Source organism: Aethalodelphis obliquidens, unplaced genomic scaffold (assembly GCF_003676395.1).
Source record: "Aethalodelphis obliquidens isolate GAN/ISIS:26980383/991018 unplaced genomic scaffold, ASM367639v1 scaffold3, whole genome shotgun sequence".
Lineage (NCBI taxonomy): Eukaryota > Metazoa > Chordata > Mammalia > Artiodactyla > Delphinidae > Aethalodelphis > Aethalodelphis obliquidens.
Window position 1 is genome coordinate 40,879,760 of NW_020837947.1, and position 23,276 is coordinate 40,903,035.

At 36.4% G+C, this 23,276-nt stretch overlaps 1 protein-coding gene across 3 annotated transcripts in view; it reads left to right on the plus strand.

Annotated features, from left to right (window-relative positions):
• The window catches only part of MAN1A1 (mannosidase alpha class 1A member 1), a 178,528-nt gene that overhangs the window by 99,154 nt on the left and 56,098 nt on the right, over positions 1 to 23,276 (plus strand). For all 3 annotated transcript variants that reach the window (XM_027087611.1, XM_027087599.1, XM_027087606.1), the window contains one exon: positions 535 to 629. In XM_027087611.1, coding sequence (XP_026943412.1) covers positions 535 to 629 — 95 coding nt within the window. The remainder of the gene's footprint in view (positions 1 to 534; positions 630 to 23,276) is intronic.

Genomic DNA, 23,276 nt, shown 5'->3' on the forward strand with positions numbered 1-23,276 from the left:
TACACTTAACATAAGAGGAAGTTAAAACTGCACAGGGCTGAGAGGATGTATAGATTACTTGTAATAATATGTCTTTTTACAACTTATGCTTTCTCTGTGCCCTAGTAAATAAGTGAAGGCAGAACAGGACCAGAGCTCCTGATTTTCAATCCAAGACTTACTCACCAACAACAGTGGTTCTCCCCTCTGGCTTGCACGTTGGAATCACTTGACACCACCTGTGGTGCTTTAAAAAATTCTCACCTGGGAGCCCCAAACCATAGAAATTAGAATCGTAGGAGTGCTACCCAGACATCAGTATTATTCAAACCTCCCTACATGATTCTTTGTGCAACCAAGATTGGTAATAAATACTGCACAGCACAATGGCCCCTGGACCATTCTTACATTCCTAGGTAATTCTGTTAATTTGAGAAACTTTTATTTTTTCATATCAAAAAAATTTTAAGTAGAAGCATGCTCAATGTGAGATAGTAGAATAGCATATTTTGTTTTTCTTTCAACAGTAGCTCACTTAATTGTTTAACGTTTCAGATATTTCGAAAGAAAGCAGTGGAACTTGGGGTAAAATTGCTACCTGCATTTCATACTCCCTCTGGAATACCTTGGGCATTGCTGAATATAAAAAGGTAAAACTCTTCATTTTCGACAACATGTTTTAAGTTGACATATTCAAGATTGTGGTCTAACAAATAGACACCGGATGGATAATTACTTGAATGATGTTGGTGACTAACACCATTGGGAGTCTTGGTGTCTGTCTTTGTGTTGGAAGTTATTAGTGTTTTTCATTGTTCCGTGGCTTTAGATGGGTTCCCATCGTGGGATCGAATGACCCCAAGAGAGGCATGCACACAAGACATGATTCAAGGTTTTCACTGTTTCATGGGGATGTTGCATACTGTCTCCATAAATTCCGAGAGCATCCCATTATCTTTAAAATTGTCATCAAAACATTTCACTTTCAAAGGAGTCAATTCCTAAGATCACTTCCCTTCAGTTAAGCTGCTGGTCAGAGATATCGCAGAGATACAACATTTAGACTAATCAGGTCTCCCACACAACAAGTTGGTGTAACTGAGACTGGAGCACCTGACGCTGCTCACCCACAGTTGTAAGGAGGGAAGGGGACTGCTCCATTGGCCCAGATCAACCCATCCTTCTCATCCCATTTGGGTGGAGAACCCTGGCATGCCAAGTCCATGGCAATGTGGCCCCAAGAAACGCCTGGGCCGAATAGACTTTCTGGTATTCTCCCAGGAAGTAGTTTGAATTTTCATGATAGCTTGAGCATTTTGTTAATAAACAATTTTATCTTAAGCTTCCTTCTTAACTCCTTCTTCTCCATAACTAATTAATTGCATATATGTCTCTTTGTGATGATGGTGAGGATGACAATGATGACAGTTCTTTTGTCATCACAAAATATGAAAGTTTATTCTAGGTACTTTACCCATATTACCACATTTAATCCTCACAACAACTCAGTAAGGTCAGTACTGCTGTTATCTCTGTTTTACTAATCAGGAACTTGAGTCACAGAGAGACTAAGTCATTTGCCTAAAATCATACCATATGTAAACGGTAGAGCTAGAATATGTGCTTAGATGTTTATACACATATTGATTCATAGGCACAAGTTAAATGGCTTTCTTGTTTTAGAAATGGCAAGAGGATACACAGGGTGACTTGGCAAGATTAGTGCACATTTCTTCCTAATTATTTATTTTAGTGACATTCCTTCCTAAAATTAATCATGAAAAATCATGAAATTAATTGGCTAATAAATCAGTTAAATTCATGCTTTGTTTTCATTTGTATGTTATATATCTATACCTTGAAATCACGCTGTACCTGTCTATAATTTTATATATGTGTGTCTCTGTGTGTGTGTGTGCGTGTGTGTGTGTGTGTGTGTGTGTGTGTGTGTGTATGTTTGGGGCAGAGGCATGGGTGTTGAGGCAGTGAGCCAGGGAAAGTTCAAACCCCTGGGCCGTGTTAAACTGAGGTAGTTCTCTATTGCACATTGTGATATCTCAGGATCCATCCATTCTTCCCTTTGGACTCCTGCGGCTTTCTCTGTCAGCTTGGAGATCAATGGCATGTGCTATGCTGTCTTAAGGTGAAAGTGGGCGTATATGCTTGGCTTGGAGGCAGTATGGTGTTGGGAGATCCATGAGGATTTTTTTTTGGCTTACGTAGATCACCTGTATTGCCTTCCATATCTTCATACTTTGTATTTATAGGTAGTATTCTGACCTAGAAACTTCTCTGTTACTTGAGATAAGATCCAGTTATGAAAACACTGTGCACACTTAACACATTTTTCCTACTTACCCTCTGAGAAGAATGATATGGGCATAATAGTACACTGAGTTAATTGGTTATCAAGAGACCTGGTTCTAGGTATTTTATAGCTATTCTAGGTTTGTCTTTAGAGCAATCATTTTAACTCTCCAGACTTATTTGTAAACTGGAAGTTAGGCTACTTACCTTTTCATGTTTATTTCACTTTGAAATTCTGATGACACATGGCCCTCTCCTCATAAAATGCATATTCCTGAGTACACGTACTTTTACTCAGTTTCCAAAAGCTAACAGTACCATTGGAGTCCACCTAGGACCTAAGGGCCCCCCAGGTTTAAAATACTGGAGTGAATGATCACTCCAGCCTTCTACTCTAAGATGCTGTGGAGATAGTTCTTATTGCTTCCTGGAAGGTAATGGAATTAGATAAAGGCCTCCGAAAACTGATAGAGGTGTGGGCCTACATCTTTGCAAAAGTTCAGTTAGTTATTGTAAGGTGCTGATATCATTTAATTAATTCTAGCCTCTCTTGAAATCATCATAAGAAATTAGATGGTTTTAAAGCATATTTAACATAGTGTTTATTTTTTTACAGCCAAGAGGGTTTTTTCCTTAGTTATACCTATCCTTTGTGTACAGTGGAGATATTTTTCAGTACATAAAGGAGTAGTTCTAAAAACTATTCAGTATTGAATCTGCTGTTATCTTTTTTATCTGTATCTCCTGAAAGTTCATTAACTATGGCTTTAACTTTTTCTTAAGACCTTATTTTAGGTTTACAGTATTTTACAGTATTTTACATTAGAACTTTTAATTTCAAATATTACAGGAAAATTATTTTGGGTCAAAAATAATGTGCCATTTCATTTATGTATTCTCTGATGTTTTCATGTTAAACTAGAGGAAATTAGGTGACCATTTTACAACTGACAGGAACACTTTTAACTTCTTCCTGGCAACCTGTATGAATTTTTTATTATATATTTTATCCACTCTCAATTCCATTTACTAAATGGCAGTGGCTTACCCAAATTTATGCAATAAACCTTGGCAAAATTAATAGTAATATCAACGCACTAAAATTCATCCTATCCCTTTGCCCAATCAAGTACTCTCATGGAATCCTTTCTTCTTCCAGCTGTGAAACTGATTTATCATCTTGAAGAATTTTCTCTAGGGGACAAAAGCAGTGTTTCATATTTAACTGCAATAATTAGATTTCAGGATGTGCTGTTGATGTCAACCTGTACATATATGCTGTTTTCTCTGAATCTCTGTATTTTCACAGTATGGGCCAGGGGACAAGGGACAGCTGGCATGGAGCTTATTTTCTAGTTTTCTGAAGCCTGTCACCAGTAGAAGTTTCAAAGGAGATGGGGAAAAATATGTCTGGCAAAATTATATTTTAATTAACTTCTCAGAATAAGGGAGTATCTGTAGATAGGAAGGATTCCCAAGAGAAAAAGGAAGGATGCCCAAGAGAAAAAAGTGCTCAAGGATGCTTTTTAGAATAGCTCCGTATTCACTGTTGACTGGCTTTGAAACGCTTGGCAATAATTATGATGGGGGAGGTAAATATGCTGTCTGTAATATAATTCTGCTCTTGCACCTCAATTTTGAAAATAGTTATGGAGGCTACTCTTTGCCAACACCTATATGTTAACAACAATGTGAACTTACTGGTATTATCAGTTCACATTCCTCTAGTATTCAGGTTTTTGCCTAAAGATAATTGGTTTCTTTACCTTTTCTTTGTTAAAAAAAAAAAAAAAAAAAGCATTTATTTTAGTCCCTGCTGTGATGAAGTTTCTATGCTAGGTCCAGGTAAGATTTTCTGCTTCTTTTCACTTTATTTAAAAAGATAACAGACATGGTCTTTCTCTCAGGGTATTCATATTTACAGCCTGGTTAGTAAAGCAGAATATATATTTTGTATGTTATCCACTCACTCATGTAATTGACAAATGTAAGGTAGTCTGTGCCAAGGAGAGATAATGAGTACTCACCAGGTTGATTTAAAGCAAGCAGTATTTTGAATTGGGGAGGTTTATGTATTTGGAGCCAAAACACCAATAAGCCAAATTAGATTTCAGTATTTGTGCAAACTGAGAATAGCAGAGAACCTAAATAATTTACTCATATCCTGCATTAGAAAGTCTGTCCCAAAATCTGTTCAGAAAAAAATGTTATAACTATCTCTTCTGCTCCATCTATAATAAATTCTCAATTCAAGAGATGCTATATTAAGCTGTAAGTTAATTGAAATTATGAGTTGATAACAAGTGGTAATTTGACTGAACAAACACCTGGATGTTATACACAGTACCTGATTAGAGCAACATGCTTGCTTCACCAATATGACAGTAAAATGAAGATGCGTAAGTTACGTAATACCTCTGCTAAAAGGAAAACATTGCCTAGATTTAACAGATTAGATTTTGGTAGAACTCAGTTTCTCTAATGTGAAAATGTTAAAATTTGATGTCTGATCTTGTTACTACTGTTAGCAAGAGACCCTATGCATTTTTTTCCTCCAACCTAAAGAAGAAAAATCACTTTTGTGGTTTGTAAGATCAAACATTTCACCACTTCCATAATTCTAGGTATAATTTAAGCCTAAGTAGAATACATATACTAATTTGGGGTTTTCTAAAGTGTGTTCTTAATTTAAAATAATACGGTTAATATTCCCATTACTCATTTACATCACAGGGCATATAGTCTGGGCATTCCTAGTAATTATTCTGTCTCTACTATGAGTTAGTTTTAGCTTATACTGCTTTATCACTTGTTTCTCTTCGTGTATTTCTCTGAACTGACACCTACCTGGTGGTTATATTAGGTTAGTGGATCTGTCTACAGCACGTGATTTTATTGCACACATCAAGGAACGTGCTGGGAAGTGACTGATCTCTATTCTAGCTCTCATTAGTAAGCGAGGAGATGAACGAACCACAACTCCCTTACCTGTTTTTATTTCCTGCTTTGTAAAGCTTTATTTACCGACTACTCTAATTATCCAACGCAAATGCATACTGTGTCATTAGTTACATTGCAGTGTGTATTATTATAATTAAATTGCAGATTGCTTCACTTTATCTGAAATGGGGTCTTAATTAAGAATAGTACACAGCTTAATGTTTTCTAATAGTGAGAGATTATCCTGTATGAAGCATGTAGTATGTATATTGTAACAAACCCCCTTTTTGTGTTTTGTAATACTTTGGTGGTGTAAAATGCTTGAATATTAAATTATAGTTGATGAGTTTTAATAGACACAAAGTACGAAAGACAGTCTAATTAGGTTAAAAATTTTTTTAAGTATTTTCCATATATCTCCCTGCATATTTACTTGACAGTTGAAATATAAACTTCTACATTTTAAAATTTGCTAACCGTCCTTTAAAGTACCTGGTTTCAGATTTGAAAGAGGTGTATTATGTTTTAAAATGAAGCAGAATACAGTTCTATACTTTAACATCATAAGAATAATATAAAATTTATCAAGAAACAAATCTTCTGATATGAGAAGATCAAAGTTATTTAATGATTTGCTAATATTCTAAGAAGTAAAATAGTACTTAGTTATCCTAAAAATGTTCTGTAGCAGTTATATAACCCAAATATAAAATCAGAGCTGCATCTTACAATTTATCTTTTATTTATATGTTTTATGGATCTGTTAAGAATTCAAAGATAAGTTCTACCAACTCTAGGGCTTCCCTGGTGGCGCAGTGGTTGAGAGTCCGCCTGCCGATGCAGGGGACACGGGTTCGTGGCCCGGTCCGGGAAGATCCCACATGCCGCGAAGCGGCTGGGCCCGTGAGCCATGGCCGCTGAGCCTGCGCGTCCGGAGCCTGTGCTCCGCAGCGGGAGAGGCCACAACAGTGAGAGGCCCGCGTACCACAAAAAAAAAAAAGTTCTACCCACTCTAGAAAAGTAAAAAAGAAGTTACAGTCTTTCCAAGTATTTTAAGCGAAACTGCTTTATGTGTTTATTTTTTCTGATTGGATACTTTATTATATTGGGTTTCCCTCTTTTATCTATTTTAATTCGTCTATTTATACTCTTCTGGAAATAAAAAGAACCATACTTTGAGGTTTTAAAACTGACATGCACAAAATTACTAATATCAGACATCAAAATATTATTACCACAGCTAAAGCTGCTACTTATTAACATTGTCAATATAACTCTTGACCTTGGATAATTCACTTAATTAAGTTTGTCTTCTCATAAGCAAAACTAAAATAACAACGATTGTATCTATCCTGATGATCTCATGGGGCATTTTTGTGGAAATGTAATGAATTAATGTGTAAAAGAAGATTAATCATTGCAAAGTGCTATGAAATAAATGTAAATTGGAATTATTATTAATTTATGGTTTTGTGCTCAGTATTCATTATGAAATTGTGTGTGTGTGTGTATAAAACAGTAAAATAGGACATAGCTAAAACTGACTTGGTTTTGATGCCTTTTTATGGTAATCTTCTGTTTTTAAGCCACTCAGTGCTTCTAATCCATTCTCAAACTCGAGTCCCATTTTCCTCTGTCAGGAAGGAAGATGGCATTAGTAGAACCAGCTAGAAGTGTAGAGAGAATGTATCCCCATAGTCCATATAGGATCGTGGTAGCTTCATGCTCCAACATATATTATTTTTAAAATTATTTTGGAATAAGCCTATAAGATCAAAACTCAGATTCCTCTCTCAAATTATATTTATTGGTGACTTATCTCTTCTAGAAATAAGAACTGTTCAACCCATGAGGTTTAAGGAGAGTATGAGGCAATAAAATGTAATGTTATCTTCCCAAGTCCCGCATGCCAGCTAGTACTTAATTAATATGACACAAACCTAGTCTATGAAAACGTATATATATATTCGTGCTAGAAACATCCACGTAGCCCTGTTTTCTAGTTCTTAGGCTGTCCTACTTCTATTAAGAGTCTGACTGCTGTGGTTATTTTCTATCAGTGATTCTTAGCCTTCCTGGTGCTTTAGAATAACTGGTGCATTTTTTAAATATCATTGCTGCCTCTCTACCCTACACTCAGTTTCATCTGGCTTGGAGTAAGGTCCTGGTATTTTTTTAAGCCTGTTCAGCCATTCCAGTATTCATTCTAGGGTTGAGAATCACTGCTATGAATCTAGTATTTTTATCCTAAGGATAGCTGCATTTCTCTTCTCAGTTACCTTTGAAAACTTTTCCCTCCCCATTAATTGTCAGTTTAATTCTTGAAATATAGAAATATATTAGGCAATTGGTTTGAAAATACCCAGCTTTAATAGAACAGTGGTTCCCAACCTTTTAGAGTTTGTAAGAATTGCCTAGAGGGCTTGTTAAAACACTTATTGCTGAGCCCCTCCCACAGAGTTCCGGATTGAGCAGATTTTTGGTCAGCCTTGATAATTTGCATTTCTTACCAGATCCCAGGTGATGCAGTGGCTGATTGATGCTTCCGTTCAGGGGTCACACTTTGAGAACCATTGTAATAGAAGAAATGACTGAGACATCCAAGCTGTTTAGATTCTTAATTCTCAGAGCTGCTGAACTCCAAACATCCATGGGGTGGAGGTGGGGGGGTTAGGGGGTCTGTTTCTGTGATTAATTTATTTTTGTTAATAATTACCCAACATTTTCACTTATCCCTAAGCAGTTTGTTGCTTCTAGAAAACAGCTAATTCCAGACCTTAATTACCCAAAAAGAGTTTACATCTCCTTTTTTCCCTTGCAATATATAGTTTTTAATCCAGTAAGACTAGAAAGCAAAGTTTGGGTCATTTTAGCATAGAAGGAGAAAAAAGGCATTTTTAATTAAGGACTTCGGGGTGACTGTTAAGAAGAAGAGCTATTTCCATAAAGCCATTCTTGTTGCTTCAAGCAAAGCGACTTTATTAACAGCAGCTGGTGACCTGTTTTGTATCTGAGGACATTCCACAGCCCATGAAAAGAGGCTAAGGTTATCCTTCCACCAGAGGAAGAGAGAACCTAAGCTTCTTCCAAATCATTTAATCCTCTCACCAAGCAACCGATCACTGCGTCCATGCCAGGCACTTAGTAGCTTGACCAAACTAAAGGCATTTATTTATTGCAAGTGGACAATAAGGATGGCAACAGTTAATTTAAATGTACTTTGTGTATAGCCTCCTTTATTAAGACTTAAGGGACAAGTAATTCTGAGCAAAGGATGCTTTGCTGTTTCTTAGTCATGCGTTGTGAGGCAGAAGGAATTTGAAGAGCCTAAGGGCAGATGAACTGTTCCCTTTCTTCCCACTCCTCTGGTCATAATTGAACTTAACACCCAGGTAAATGGGGTTTTCAGTGTCCTTTGTTCTCTGGAGGAAGAAGCAGATCTAATCTGTTTCTGAACACAGACTCTAAGAGTCCTCATAACTTCTCCACACCACCCACTCTCTTTCTCCAAGAATCTCCATCTGCCACAGACCTCTTCTGCTGTACTTCTGGTAGGGGAGTGGCAGAAAAGTGATGTGTGAATAAACTGGTTATTTTACTCAACCATGGATTAGATATTGAAAAATATTTTTTGTATATTTTCGTAAGGTCCTGCCTTTATGGCTCAATTACAGCAAATGAGTAATTAAAGTGCAGTAACGTATCAAAGGTGGTGTGTAGGCAATTGAGAGACAAACTATCCCAAGAGGATTGCTTAAAGCCATTAAAAAACGACTTGTGGTGTGTGGGAAGTCTCTTAAGAGGCCTTCCTCACTCTTCAACTTTTGGCAGATAGACTCTTGGTACAAAATCCATGGGACTGGATTGTTGAATATGACCATGACTTTCCCCATAGCATCCCCACTGTTTAAGTGGTTAACTCACCAGGAAAATTTTGTTTAAGGACGCATAGTTATTTGAATGCAACAAACTCAAAGTGCCTTTCATCCCAAGATTTTCAAATGCACAGAACTAATGTTTTACAGATTCAGCTTTGTTCACTGTGTTCACACAGTTGGGGGCAAATCAGCCTTGGCAATTTGAAATGTATTCTGTGTGAAGAACTTAGATGAGGAACAAGTCAAAACACATAATTCATACAGTGCCTTTACAGGTCAGCAGTGGAATAATCTTTTCAAGGAGTTACAATCCCAGGTTTTTAATGAAGCAGCAATCAGTTTTCCTGTGATGAATCTCAAGACCAGGCTCACGTTGTTAGTGTAGGGCAGACCTTTCAAATATCTAATAAAGTTTAATCTAAAAGTTATGAAATTGTTTGAATAGGTGTTTGAAAATCAGCCTAGGTCTCAAGACACTTTCTCAGCCTTTATAATTGTTAATCATTGTAAATATTCAACTAACTACTTTGAATCTTTGAGTTGGAATTGGAAGGTCAATATAAAATATTTATGCTGCAGCCAATAATTTTTAAAGACCTCACAGTCTCCTTGGGTACGCGAACCACTCATGTTTCCTGCTTATGTAGTAATAGCTGTAGTTGAACTGTTCTGAAAACTGGGATGAACAATTATTGATTGCAGTCTCTTTTATTAACTGGAAAAAGAAAAGTGATGGAGCAGTAGTAAGAATTAATTGTAATTTACTAATCTGGAAATTAATGTGCAGCTGGGCATGAGTAGAGGCAGTGCAATCTGGTGATTTAGTAATCATGACAAATTATCTTCATCTGTAAGGTGTAGAGTTGCTAGCTTTCCATTATTTGATTTTTAGTAACAGACCCAGTTTTAGGAAGACTTTATATGAATGCCCATGTTGCCGTTTTATCCTGGAAATGTCACTTGGAGTCTGGCATTATTAATTAACTCTCATTCTCCCTCTTTGGCATGTCATGCTATAGTTTCTATGGAACATTTGTACAAAACAGTGACTACTGGTAATGACCTGCATATGTTGAATAATCTTAAGATGCTACTGAGAGTTTAATGTACCTTGTAAATTGAGAGGCTTCCAATTAAGTCGAGTTCTTAAGATAATCACTTTCAAAACTAATCAAGTAATAGGACATTAGTAAAGCTGTTATTGACTTAATTGTGACAAATTAATAAACAGACCCAGTGCAATTACTATAATGGCTTTATCAGTGAGCAGTTTTCCAAAATTTAAGCATAAGTCTGTTCTACTCCCTGGAAGTACAATAAAAGTTGCCTACGCTGTTTTAAGGTGCGTATCATTCCTAATGGCTATGTGTGTGTACATTATACAAAGAGCTTGGATTTTTTGTGTTTCTTTCTTCTAAAATATGATTACATTTATTTCAAAGGCCAGTAAATCTACCTGCCAAACCCTCTTAAAGCATATGATTTTCTAAATGATCGTCTGTATGGGCTGGACAAAACTATTACACATTCTTGTGTTCTCTTATCTCTTCTTTTCTATGCCTTGTGCCCTTGGGTTGGTGCCCTCTCTCCTCAGGGAGCTACGGAATGTCCTGTCCCACTCTCTCTGTTCCAAACTGCTGTCAGCATAGTGATTTTTTGTACCTGGTTGGCATTCTGCAAATGGACTTTGGAAAATAAATGAGTTCTGAATTACAGATTTGCCATAAGTTTTTACGTATCTGACAGTGCCAATTCCTATAACTTTGCTGATTGTAAGTATGTAAGAAAATGGCAGCAGAAAGAACAGGAATATAAGTCCTGCTTCCACTACCTTAAGAATAGTGTGACAAATACATATTTATTTCTCAAAATACATCAAACCATGTGTTTAAGATGCTGCGTTTTATTGAATATAACAATATTAAAAAATAATGTGATCACATCTCTTCTTTCTCTCAGCCTTGGTTTCCTCATTTGTTAAAGTGAGATTAATAAATAGTATCAATTTTACAAGGATAAAGTTTATGACAGGTCTTTAGAAATTCAAGAAGTTGGGGGTCTTTTAGATGCAAAAGAGCAGATCACTATGGAATTTCAGGAACCCTACATCATTGTGGTAGCCATCCATATCACCTCTGTTTAAGTTAGGAGGGAAGAATGGCTTTTCAAGTAAAGAATTGTGTTTGTGTTTATGTGTGTGTGTGTGTATAATATGTATACACACATCTGTAATTCTAACAAGCCTCCTATGTGTTCAGTTTATAACTCATAGTCTTCCTCAAACAAAGGAAACATTATAGAGGCCTCATAGTAATTGTCATCATCTGGAACAACAAAGGGAAGTACACAGTGGAACTGCCCAGCTGAAGAAGGGTTATTTTTAAATTATTGGGATACCATAAAATAAGGACTAAAGTTGTGGCAATTTCATTCACTATGAGGTATAAAAATTATGGTTCCTGAACTTAACAGGAAGAATTAATGTTAACACTGTATAAATGCATCACTTTTAGCCATTTATTTACATGCAATTACCATAGCTAGTTGCATGATAGAATTTGTACTGCACAATTATATCAGGACAAGTCCATGGTTTTTAAGCATTTTTGCTGTCTTATCAGTAAATTATTTTTGAGCACTTACCCCAGAACATGTATTTTTATTTATAAATTATATATATATGTACCACTGTATTAATATGTCATGATCATTTTAAAACACTCAAAAAATTGTAAAAGGATAAGATATAGATGAGGAAATAAAATTTCATTAAGAGTAAATGAATGATATTTTTAGTGTGAGCTGTATTTTTTTTAAATTTCATTTTAATGCTTGTGATACAGTAAGTGATTCCAAGGTCTTGTTCTGTGTTTATTTCAAAACTTGGTTTGAATTTTGTCCAGGTGGAAAAGATAAAAAGTTGTGTTGATGAGAGAAGTGTGGTATTAGCTGATCTTCTTAAAACATGATGCTTGCTTTAAATCCTGTTCTTTAATTATGCAAAGAATATTCTTGTAACTCTGCTAGAAAATTTCAGTCTTCCCTGATATCATCATTTCTTCTTACAAACTAATAGAAGATAAGAAAAGCCTCTGGAACTCTTCCTTTGGAAGATTTTAAAACAGGATAGGAAATTCCATTCTCAAGTTTGATACAAATATGAATTTTAAAGGTGAACCACATTCATGCATATTTTCATAAACATCCAATTTCAAAATGATCTTTTCTTAGAGTTTCTTTCGAACTCAGATTTCTTTTTTAAATTCTTCTTAAATTGTTACCTTTATCTTCAAATGATGGGTTAAGCATGCTTTCTTTCTATTTCTTCTGTTTTTCTTTCTTTCTTTTTTTTAATTATCTGGTAGGTAGCATCCTACCCACTTGTACCAGAATACATCAGCAAATAGGGACACATTTCTTTTGTGAAATGTCAACTCTTAATTAAATACTTTGCCTCAGGACAATCAGAAAAATCTCTGTTCAGTGCAGAATATTTGTGTAGTCACTCTCCATCCCTTTACAAAGTGTTATAATATTGTAATTTTTCTACTGTGTAGAGGTCTTGGATTTTTAAGTTAACTACATCAATGACATTCTGTGCTTATAAACCCCAATACATCCGAAGTCGCTGAAAGCTGTAGAACAAGTGAGGGTTCCACTGCCGACCTCTCCTCACTGTGTAGTCTCTACAGGAACCTCTGGGTGTCTTATATGAAACCTTTTACATAAGCACCAAGGGAGGGGAGCAGTGTATATCTGAATATTTAATTTAATAAAGCTTTTTTCTTTTAGATAAAAAAGTTTAGAAATAGCAGCTCTGATAGTTTCTTCCTGCACTCTAATTAAGAGTCTTGCATTCTGTCTCAAAGGCTACTGCCATAAACAATAAGTATCTAAATGTCATTTGCCTTTATCAAGCCTGGACCAATGTCTTATCATTTGGCAGTTTATAATGGGCATATTGTCTTATTATATTTAGTGGACTTTGATCCTGTTTAGATTACTCTTGAGAATATTTTTTAAATTGGTTTCGAGGGAAGTTCTAAATTACTTTTAACTAGATATAAATATTATAAGGCTACATAATCTTGTGGTATTAATTTTCTCCACTTTAAAGTGGGCCAACCATGGAAGTTTCCCTTAAAAAGTTGTTAATTAGATCAAGAGCTTTTCTTAGGTGAGTTATTGGTTTTAAGATGAAATAGGTCAGAAAGTGCTTAAAGGCATTAATCTTTAATACTGATTGGGTATGCAGTAAAGTGGCTGAGGGTGTTAGTCTGTACTGGAAGAGTGGTATTTTAAAATGAACACCATATATAGTGCTAGTATCCTAAATTTTTGCTAGATTCAGAGGACTTCAAATTACAGAATTCGCTAATTTATGTTTCTGAGGCTTATGACCAAGAGATGGTGATTTCATACTTATATTTTAAAAAGAAGTTTCAAAAACCGGAATTTATGGATTTATAAGAATAATAAACTTGCTTTTCCAGTTTTTCGAAAGACAGTAAAGCCTAGGGTCTCTTTTCCAACTAAAGATGCTACAAAATACATTTATTATTTTGTTGATCCTAAAGGAAAAGATATAAAGGGGACGAGATGGGAAGCAAGAGGAAGTATGAGTGCAGAAGCTACAAGCAGCCAGACAAGCTAATATTAATGCCTTATGCTTCTGCAATTCTCTGTAGTCCACAGAGGAGTTCCAAATATATGTATATTTCACATTTTTCATTAATTTGATTTAATCTAGTCTGGCACAGACATAAATATCCAATTCTGTAATTCAGATTTCCTTTTGGAATAGTTTGGAACAGTTGCAATGAAAAGAAATAATTTTATGCTTTAAAATTTTTCTGATCCCTGGCAGAAAAACAGGGAAGAGAAAACTGTCCTAATATTTTATTGCCATTATAGGCTATCACCATGTTCGTCTCTTTGTACTATATCGATCATTCAGCACTTCCAGGTTATTAAAAGTGTTTTAAATGAGTATGGTTGAATTCCACATGCCTCCCAGAATGAAATTTCACCAGTACCCTTCGGTTAGAACTATACCTTTTGTTAAACCCACTTTCACTATTTAAAGATAAAAATAGATGTAAACAAATAGACTCTCCTTTCTAAAGAGTTAAAAATGGAAAATTATGTGCCTAGCATCTTTCTTATCTGGGTGAAAGAGCTAGGATTATGTAAATCTTCCCTCTATTCTCTCTTTTAGAATAAAGAACCTGAATTCCTTTTTCTTCTTTTTTGGAGAAGAAGAAAAAAGATTTATTTTGCAAGTAGGATCAAATGAAAAACAGATACAAATTTTTTGATAAAAATTACAGATTATATTTTAAGCCTTTCATGTAGAACCTGAATTCTTTTAAACCTTTTTTGTTAGAAACAATTTTTCTTCTTTCCTACCATCTTAGTTACTCTTCTACTTCTGTATTTTCTCCTTATCTTTGTGATAATGTCAAAGTGATCAAAATTTGAAACTGTATTCATTAAGAGTCTTAGTGGTATAGGAAAGAGTGAAAGTGTTTTCCTGTGGTTCAGGCTCCCCCTGCTTCCTTTAGTACTGTGGCCAGGCCCTCAGTGCAGTGAGAGAGGCCTTTGTATCCTCTCTTGTCTTGTCTTGACTCTTCAAGGCATCAATCCTTCTCTCTTCATCTTTCACACAACCTACTTATCCACACCTCATCCTCCCCACTCTGCAGAGATGTTAAGATATTCTCCTATGAGCCTTCTCTAGATAGAAACATCTGGGTATTCTACTGTTAAGTCCTACGTTTGTGGCGGTAACCACCCTTTAATCCAAATCTCTAACCCAGTCCTCACTACAGAATGTACTCCCTATATCCTGCTGAGTGCCAGATAGCTCCTAAACTGAACCTGTCAAAAGTCATCTGTATGATTTTAATCCCCAAACCAGTGTCTCTTTCAGACTGACCTTTTGTTACACCAGTAACCTCAGTTCATCCCGAGGACATTTTGAAATACTTTTCCTGATACCTAGTCTGTCATCAGATCCTATGTACTTCATTCCCATAATATTTCTGACTCCTCTCACAGCCAGGCTTCTTTCCCATTCTCATTTCATCCCCGGGTTCTAGCCCCTGTCAGTTCAGTTCTTGTCTGGAGCAGTAGCTTTGGAAATAGTCTCCCGGCCGCCAATTTCTCTACCCTCCAATTTGACTACATGCATGTATCTATTATAGCTAGAGTAATGTTCTCAAAACATTATCCTTCTGCTCTCCACACTTTCTCCCCTTAGTCAAGAATCTTTAACAGCTTCCCAAGAGCTATAGGGCTTTTCTTCAAATAGGCATTGTGCTCTCAAACCCCCATGTTCATGCATATTCATTCAGCCCCTTTGCTGGAAGGGCCCTCTTACCCCCAACAAAACTCTGCTATTTAAAAAAAAACTTTATTGAAGTATAGTTGATTAACAACATTGTGTTAATTTCTGCTGTACAGTGAAGTGAATCATTTATACACACACATATATATATTCTTTTTCATATTCTTTTCCATTATGGTTTATCGGAGGATACTGAATATAGTTCCCTGTGCTATATGGTAGGACCTTGTTGTTTATCCACTCTATATATACTAGTTTGCATCTGCTAATCCCAAACTCCCAATTCATCCCTCCCCCACCTCCCCTCCCCCTTGGCAGCAACACATCTGTTCTCTATGTCTGTGAGTCTGTTTCTATTTCATAGATGTGTTCATTTGTGTCATCTTTTAGATTCCACATATAAGTGCTATCATATGGTATTTGTCTTTCTCTTTCTGACTTACTTCACTTAGTATGATAATCTCTAGGTCCATCCACATTGCTGCAAATGGCATTATTTCATTCTTTTTTATGGCTGAGTAATATTCCATTGTATATATGTACTGCATCTTCTTTATCCATTCATCTGTTGATGGACATTTAGGTTGTTTCCAAGTCTTGGCTATTGTAAATAGTGCTGCTATGAACATAGGGGTGCATGTATCTTTTTGAATTATAGTTTTGTCTAGGTATATGCCCAGGAGTGGGATTGCTGGATCATATGTCTGCAGTTTTTAAAGGTCCAATTATGTCACCTATTCTGTGAAAGATTTTCTACAATTCCTTTCTCTCTACCTTGTCCCTTCCCCACCCTAGACAAGTTTAATCACCTTCCTTTCTTTGTTCTCCTAACATTTTGTTTCCTTCTACAAATATAAGCTATACCACTGAGTTGTGGGATTTCTAAAAGTTCTGCGTAACTGTGTGCTGAATTCATGGAGATGAAAGCTCCTGAATGAATTAAGAAGTAATGTGATCATTTATTTTTCTCCTCTAAAACAAAAAACAATGCATAGAGGTATAATTAGCAAAACTGTCTTTCTAGTCAATCTCTGTTGTGTAAATATGGCATTAATTTGCAGTGAAAAATAATGTAGGCAGCTTTTTACAAAGTGGTGTTTCTTTTTTTTTAATTTTTATTGGAATATAGTTGATTTACAGTGTGTTAGTTTCAGGTGTACAGCAAAGTAAATCAGTTATACATGTACATATATCCACTCTTTTTTAGATTGTTTTCCCATATAGGTCATTACAGAGTATTGAATAGTGTTCCCTGTGCTATACAGTAGGTCCTTATCAGTTATCTATTTTATATATATTAGAGTGTATATGTCAATCTCCCAATTTATCCCTCCCTCCCCTTCCCCCCCAGTAACCATAAATTTGTTTTCTACATCTGTGACTCTATTTCTGTTTTTGTTTTCTTTTTCTGTTTTCTTGTTTTCTTTTTCTGTTTCTACATCTGTGACTCTATTTCTGTTTTGTAAATAAGCTCATTTGTATCATTTTTTTAGATTCCACATAAAAGCAATATCATATGGTATTTGTCTTTGACTTACTTCACTCAGTATGACAGTGTCTAGGTCCATCCATGTCACTGCAAATGGCAATATTTCATTCTTTTTTATGGCTGAGTCATATTCCATTGTATATATGTAACAAAGTGGTGTTCCATCTTTTGCTCTTTTTCCTGTTTTACACAGCTAGAGAAGAGATTGAGGCTCCCCCATCATCTAAACCTTAAAAACTGGTATACCAAGTCCAGTGATTTATCTCAACAACGTTTAGATTCTCTTATTCTGGCATGATAAGAAAACAAGATTTCCAAACGTGTGAATCATAGGAAGGATTTAAATTATATCTGGATACTTTAAGAAGGATATAAGAAGAATGGGATGGAAGATGTTTGGTTCAGGTAGGCTGATTTTAAAGGTAGAGAGACCACTTTGGGAAAACATCTTCATAATTTTCTAGTATGAAAGCATTTTAATTAGAAGATGAGGTAGAAAGTAATTTCAATTAAGAATATGTAAATGCATGAATCTTTGGTCCATTGTATCTGGAATGATAAAAGTAGAATATCAGAGTGCAGTGTGGCAGATACTCCCCATTAATCACTGACCTACTGCCCAGACCGTGGCCCAACAGTACATTTCTCTTGCCTTTGCCTTTTTATTTTTTTTTTTAATATTTATTTATTTATTTGGCTGCATCGGGTCTTAGTTGCGGCACACGGGATCTTTCCTTGCAGCACTCAGGCTTTTCCAGTTGTGGCGCACTGGCTCTAGAGTGTGCAGGCTCAGTAGTTGCGGCACATGGGCTTAGTTGCCCCACAGCGTGTGGGATCTTAGTTCCCCAACCTGGGATTGAACCCGCGTCCCCTGCATTTGAAGGTAGATTCTTAACCGCTGGACCACCAGGCAAGTCCCAGCCTTTGCCTTTTAAACTCTGGGTAGATTCCTTTTGTGTGAAAAATTGTTCAAGACTCAAAAATACAGGTTTATTTCTTTACCCAATAAGAGTCTACTTTTCATGAGCATTTTGATAAGCTGTTTCAAGGATTAATGATCGGGTAAAACAAGTTTCAGTATTGCTTTGGCAAGACAAGAAAGCAAGTAGGCTGGTGTAGAGCAAGCATAGAATTGTAGAATCAGCAGAAGGAACATGTGGTCCAAGACATATTCTGTGCTTGTTATCTGAGGTCCAGTTATATATTTGTTGTAGTCGCTGCAGTTATATTAAGTAGGGCAAGTGCTGGCACAGAGAAACTTCTCCGGGAAAGTGGTCTGGGAACTAGACCCGTGCTTCCATTGCAGTGAGTTAAAGGAACCTGCTCACTTATTCAGCAGTCATCAGGTGACCACCCTCCTCATTCTAGATCCTGGGCTAGGTGCCGGGGATAAACTGGTAAACACAAACACTTTCTTGGTGACTCTTACGGAATTTACAGTCTATGGGAGAGACACACATTAATTAATCACAAAAACATATCTGGGCTTCCCTGGTGGCTCAGTGGTTGAGAATCTGCCTGCCAATGCAGGGGATGTGGGTTCGAGCCCTGGTCTGGGAAGATCCCACATGCCACGGAGCAACTAGGCCTGTGAGCCACAACTGCTGAGCCTGCGCGTCTGGAGCCTGTGCTCCGCAACAAGAGAGGCCGCGATAGTGAGAGGCCCTCGTACCGCGATGAAGAGTGGCCCCCGCTTGCCACAACTAGAGAAAGCCCTCGCACAGAAACGAAGACCCAACACAGCAAAAATAAATTAATTAATTAATAAAAACTCCTACCCCCAACATCTTCTTCTTCAAAAAAAAACAAAACATATCAAATCTCAGGGAGGTCAGAGACAGCTCTCCTGAAGAAGTGATTTTCAAGGTGAGATCAAGGGGATGTGTAGATGAGATCTAGGTGAAGAGGAAAGAGTGGACTATCCGGGCAGTGGGGCCCATGAAGGAGAATTTCTGTGTCAGAAAGGAGCAGGGTAAGGCTGAGACGCAGAACAAAGGCAAGGCTGCCGGGGGCCCGGAGCAGCATCTGGAGAGGAGCGAGAACAGACTCCTGTTAGGAGTTCCATAGCTCTCTTGATGTCAGTGGGAAGTCATTGAAGATTTTAAGCAGCGTGAGCAACATGATCGGGCCTCAGTTTAGCTGAGTTAGGTTTACTGCTCATCCCTGTCTCGAAAGCCAAAAAGCATACAACCAAATCATGCCCTCTCAGGAGCTGATGATTTTAGATCTCTGTATTTTACTTCTTTCATATTTAACTTTTCCCCAGAACACAAGCCTATGAAGTCCTGCATGTGGAAGTTCACAGTCAATTAGGTCCTCAAAATGCTGGGTCCAGTTTTAAATGTGGTCTTCTGTCACTGGTTTAGCCATCAAGCAGCAACCTCTAAGATTTCCATTCAGTTGAAATGATCTCTGAAATCAGATTGTTTGACAAGGGACTGCTACCAAAAAATGACTTAACTTTAGAGAAAAAGCCTGTGATTTATACCAGTAGCAAGTTTGTATTTTTCAGTTCTGTTTACTTGTTTTAGTTAGTCAAAAAGGAAGACTGAAAAAAGGAACCTGATCCTTTAATTTGGAGAAGAGAACACCATCTAAAATGGATTCAGGTTCAAAATTGCTACAGCTTGCGATGAGTCCCACCACGAAAATCCTGAACTCAGAAAGTACAGGTATACAGCATATCTTTATCAGTTTATTTTATATATGTTTAAAATAGATAGAGAAGAGGGCATTACATTAGTTGAGAATGTGACAGAGGAAGTAGCACTGCAGAAAAACAAGAGAAAGGTTCATGAAAGATGTAGCATTCTACTCTTGTATTGGTAAAGCACTTATCCTCATAGGACTAAGTGTGTGCTGTTGATTGTCAGTCAAAAATGCTTGCAGGGCTTCCCTGGTGGCGCAGTGGTCGGGGGTCTGCCTGCCAATGTGGGGGGCGCGGGTTCGTGCCCCGGTCCGGGAGGATCCCGCGTGCCGCGGAGCTGGGCCTGTGGGCCATGGCCGCTGGGCCTGCGCGTCCGGAGCCTGTGCTCCGCGGCGGGAGGGGCCGCAGCGGTGAAAGGCCCGCGTATCGCAAAAAAAAAAAAAAAAAAAAATGCCTGCAACTCAGCTGCATTTGTGAAATATATATTTTTTAAACCAGCATAGCAGAATTTATAGATAAGTTATATTTCCCAAGTGGTATTTCATAGAATATTATGTGCATGAGATATTAATAGGTGGTCTATGGAAAGAAAATAGCCCTGTAGGTAAATGTGAACACTGGGTTACAAATGTTTCCTCGCTGTAGGCTTCTCAGAACAATTAACTGGCCAATGTCGAAGTGCAGAGTGCATTGCTAATCTCTGGAATAGAACTTTTTCACAACATTGTTTTCCAGACTTCTTTAATGTGGAACCTCTTTTAGCCAGAACAACTATTGCCATTTCTGATCTACATTTCTTGTCTCCAGAATACACTTTCATAACTTACTGGTTCAGATGAATGTTGTTACATGTCCTCCAAAGAAGTCATCTTAGTAAATGTATCATTATTCTAGTAATAAACTTATTGCGAGGAATATATCTGAAAATGAATTGAGATGTCATGTATTACTCATTTATGTTAGTTGCTAATGAGAATACCATGTGTTTAGAAATATGAAATCTTAATCTCAAAAAGTACCCACTGTAGAAAATTAGCATTATTGCTTATTTTTGTGATTCTTTTTAATTGCAAAAGAGCAGACTTACATGTTTTCCCTCAGTGAGAGGTTTGAAATCTGAAGGTTAAGTAGCAGGAGTAGTGGTAGAGTTATACATAGTTACTATGTGATGGTTTGTTGTGGGCCAGTATGAGGGCCCACACTTTTTATTTCTATATTTTGTAATTTTTAAAAGGTATAAGATTGACACAAACTTTAACTATTCATTTTCATCTATGGACAAGCAAAGCATCTGTATTTCTATTTAGAAAAAATTTAGTATTGCCTCCATGTTTGTTTTTTAAAGTTTTTTAGATTCATTCTCAATTTCCAATAATCCTGTTACTAAGACATTAGTTTAGCAATTAGTTTCCTAAGAGTCTGAGCTTCCCAAAAAAGTCTGACTTATTTTATATTGTAAGACAAAGTTAAGGTGTACAGTTACAGAACTCTTATTTTTCTGAATTACAGGTACCTTTTGTGTGCTAACAATTTATTCCATGATGCATTTTTGAATGGCCAGTCAAGATGGTTGAGTTTCTCAGCAAAAAAAAAAAAAAATTGTTAAAAGAATCAGTAAAAAATGTTTGGGAATTATCAATATATATTAAAGAAAATCCTAAGTCAATATGATAATATCATGATATTTGCAAAGTGTGATCATTTTTATTGACCAAAGCTTTGGATTCATCATAAACACATTAAATACCAGTAGGGTTAGAATGAAGTTAATCAGATTCTTTGCTTCTGGACTAACAGTAAAACTTTCTTCAATTAAGTTATCAAGGAATAAATGTGCTGGTGAACAATCAATAAGTAATTACCACAAAGCTATATTACAAGGGTCTCTCTGAACCACATCACTTACGCAAGTCTAGTAAGTTTAGTATTCCAACATTGTTTAGCATTCAGTTGAATATGTTAACCTAAGAGCTAGAAACTCAAGCAGTTTTTTCTTGTCTCCTTTTTCACTCCAGTAGGTATTTTGCATATTTAGAGAATGTTTGGTTTTCTAAGCATCAGTGTAGAGCAGTGAAATACTATGGGTGTATTTCTCTCTAGATATCGAATTTTTTAATAATTTTAATGAGTAAAATAGTCTTTGGTAAGCTATTGTTTTTAATAAAATTTATAGTTTCTTTTTCTCTTATTATAAAAGAAACTACATTAATTGGAGAAAATATGAAAATGTAGAAAACAAAAAGAAAATAATCACTCACAATTTCAATCCCGTGTAAACACTTTATATATCATTCAGTGCTCATTTTCAAGGAGTCAACAATGAAATCACATACTTTTTTCCCATGCTTTTTTTTCCTTTTCGTCTACTTTATTGAGATATAATTTACAGGCGAACATGCACCCATTTTAAATGTAAATTTCAATGAATTTTGACAAATATATTAATATATACTTTGTAACCACCACAATCAGATATACAGCGTTTCATCACTCACCAAACTTTGCTTGTGACCTTTGCAATCATCACTCCCCTTCAGCTGACTCCCAGCAACCACTGATATGCTGCTGTCACCATAGATGACTTTTGCCCTTTCTAGAATTTTATACAAAGGGAATCGTACAGTAAATGCTCTTTTCTGTCTCGTTTCTTTCATACAGCATAGTGTTTGAGGTTCATTAATATTTTTCTATGTATAATAGTTAATTCCTTCTGATTGCTGAGTAATACTTTATTTTACGGATATACCATGGTTTATCCATTCTTTTGTTTGTGGACATTTGTGTTATTTCCAAAATTTGGTCATCATGGATAAAGCTGTTTATGAAAAGTTCAAGTTTTTATGTGGACATGTTATGTATTCGGTTCTCTTAGGGTAAATACCTAGGAGTGAAATTGTTGAATCATACAGTTTTTGTTCCTGACTCTCTTTTCAAAGATGTTTTAAACAGCCTCTGACGATAACATATCTAACATGGCTTCTAGGGCAGTGGGCAGTTCTGTTTTGTATTGTTTTGTTGTGGTTTTTTGCTGTCCAAGATAAAGATAATGTCCCGTCCTGGAGCAAAAGTTGGGCAACCTTGTTAGCAGCTCCTTTAAAAGATTAAGGTTCCTCGACTGTAATACAAAGCCAACCACATGTGTAGCGTCCACCCAGGTCGCTGTGCCTCACCCCTGTGTGATGTGAAGGCAGAGGAACTGATGTGCCTATGAAGCTCATGCTGCCTGCTGTCCCTCTGTTTCTCCTTTCCTGTATTATTAAATAAGAACATATATTTTTACATATTGGTATATAATCTATATATCTAGATATAACGTATAGTTGTCCTAAGGATTACAATCTACTTTGAGTTAATATTCTATTTCAGGTGAAATACAGGAACTTTACAACTGTAAACAGTCAGCCCTTGGTATCCGAGAGGGATATGTTTCAGGACCCCCTCAGATACCAAAATCCAAGGATGCTGAGGTCCCCTATATAAAATAAAATGGCATCGTATAGTTGGCCCTTTGTATTAGTATTAGTTTTTTTGTTTGTTTGTTTGCTACTGGTAACAAATCATCTCAGTTTCTTGCTTATCTGAAAATACCTATTTTCCCTTTTACCTTTGGAGGACGGTTTCATCAGATACAGAATTTTTAGTTTTCAGATCTTTTATCAACATTCTGAATATGTCATTCCTTCAGCT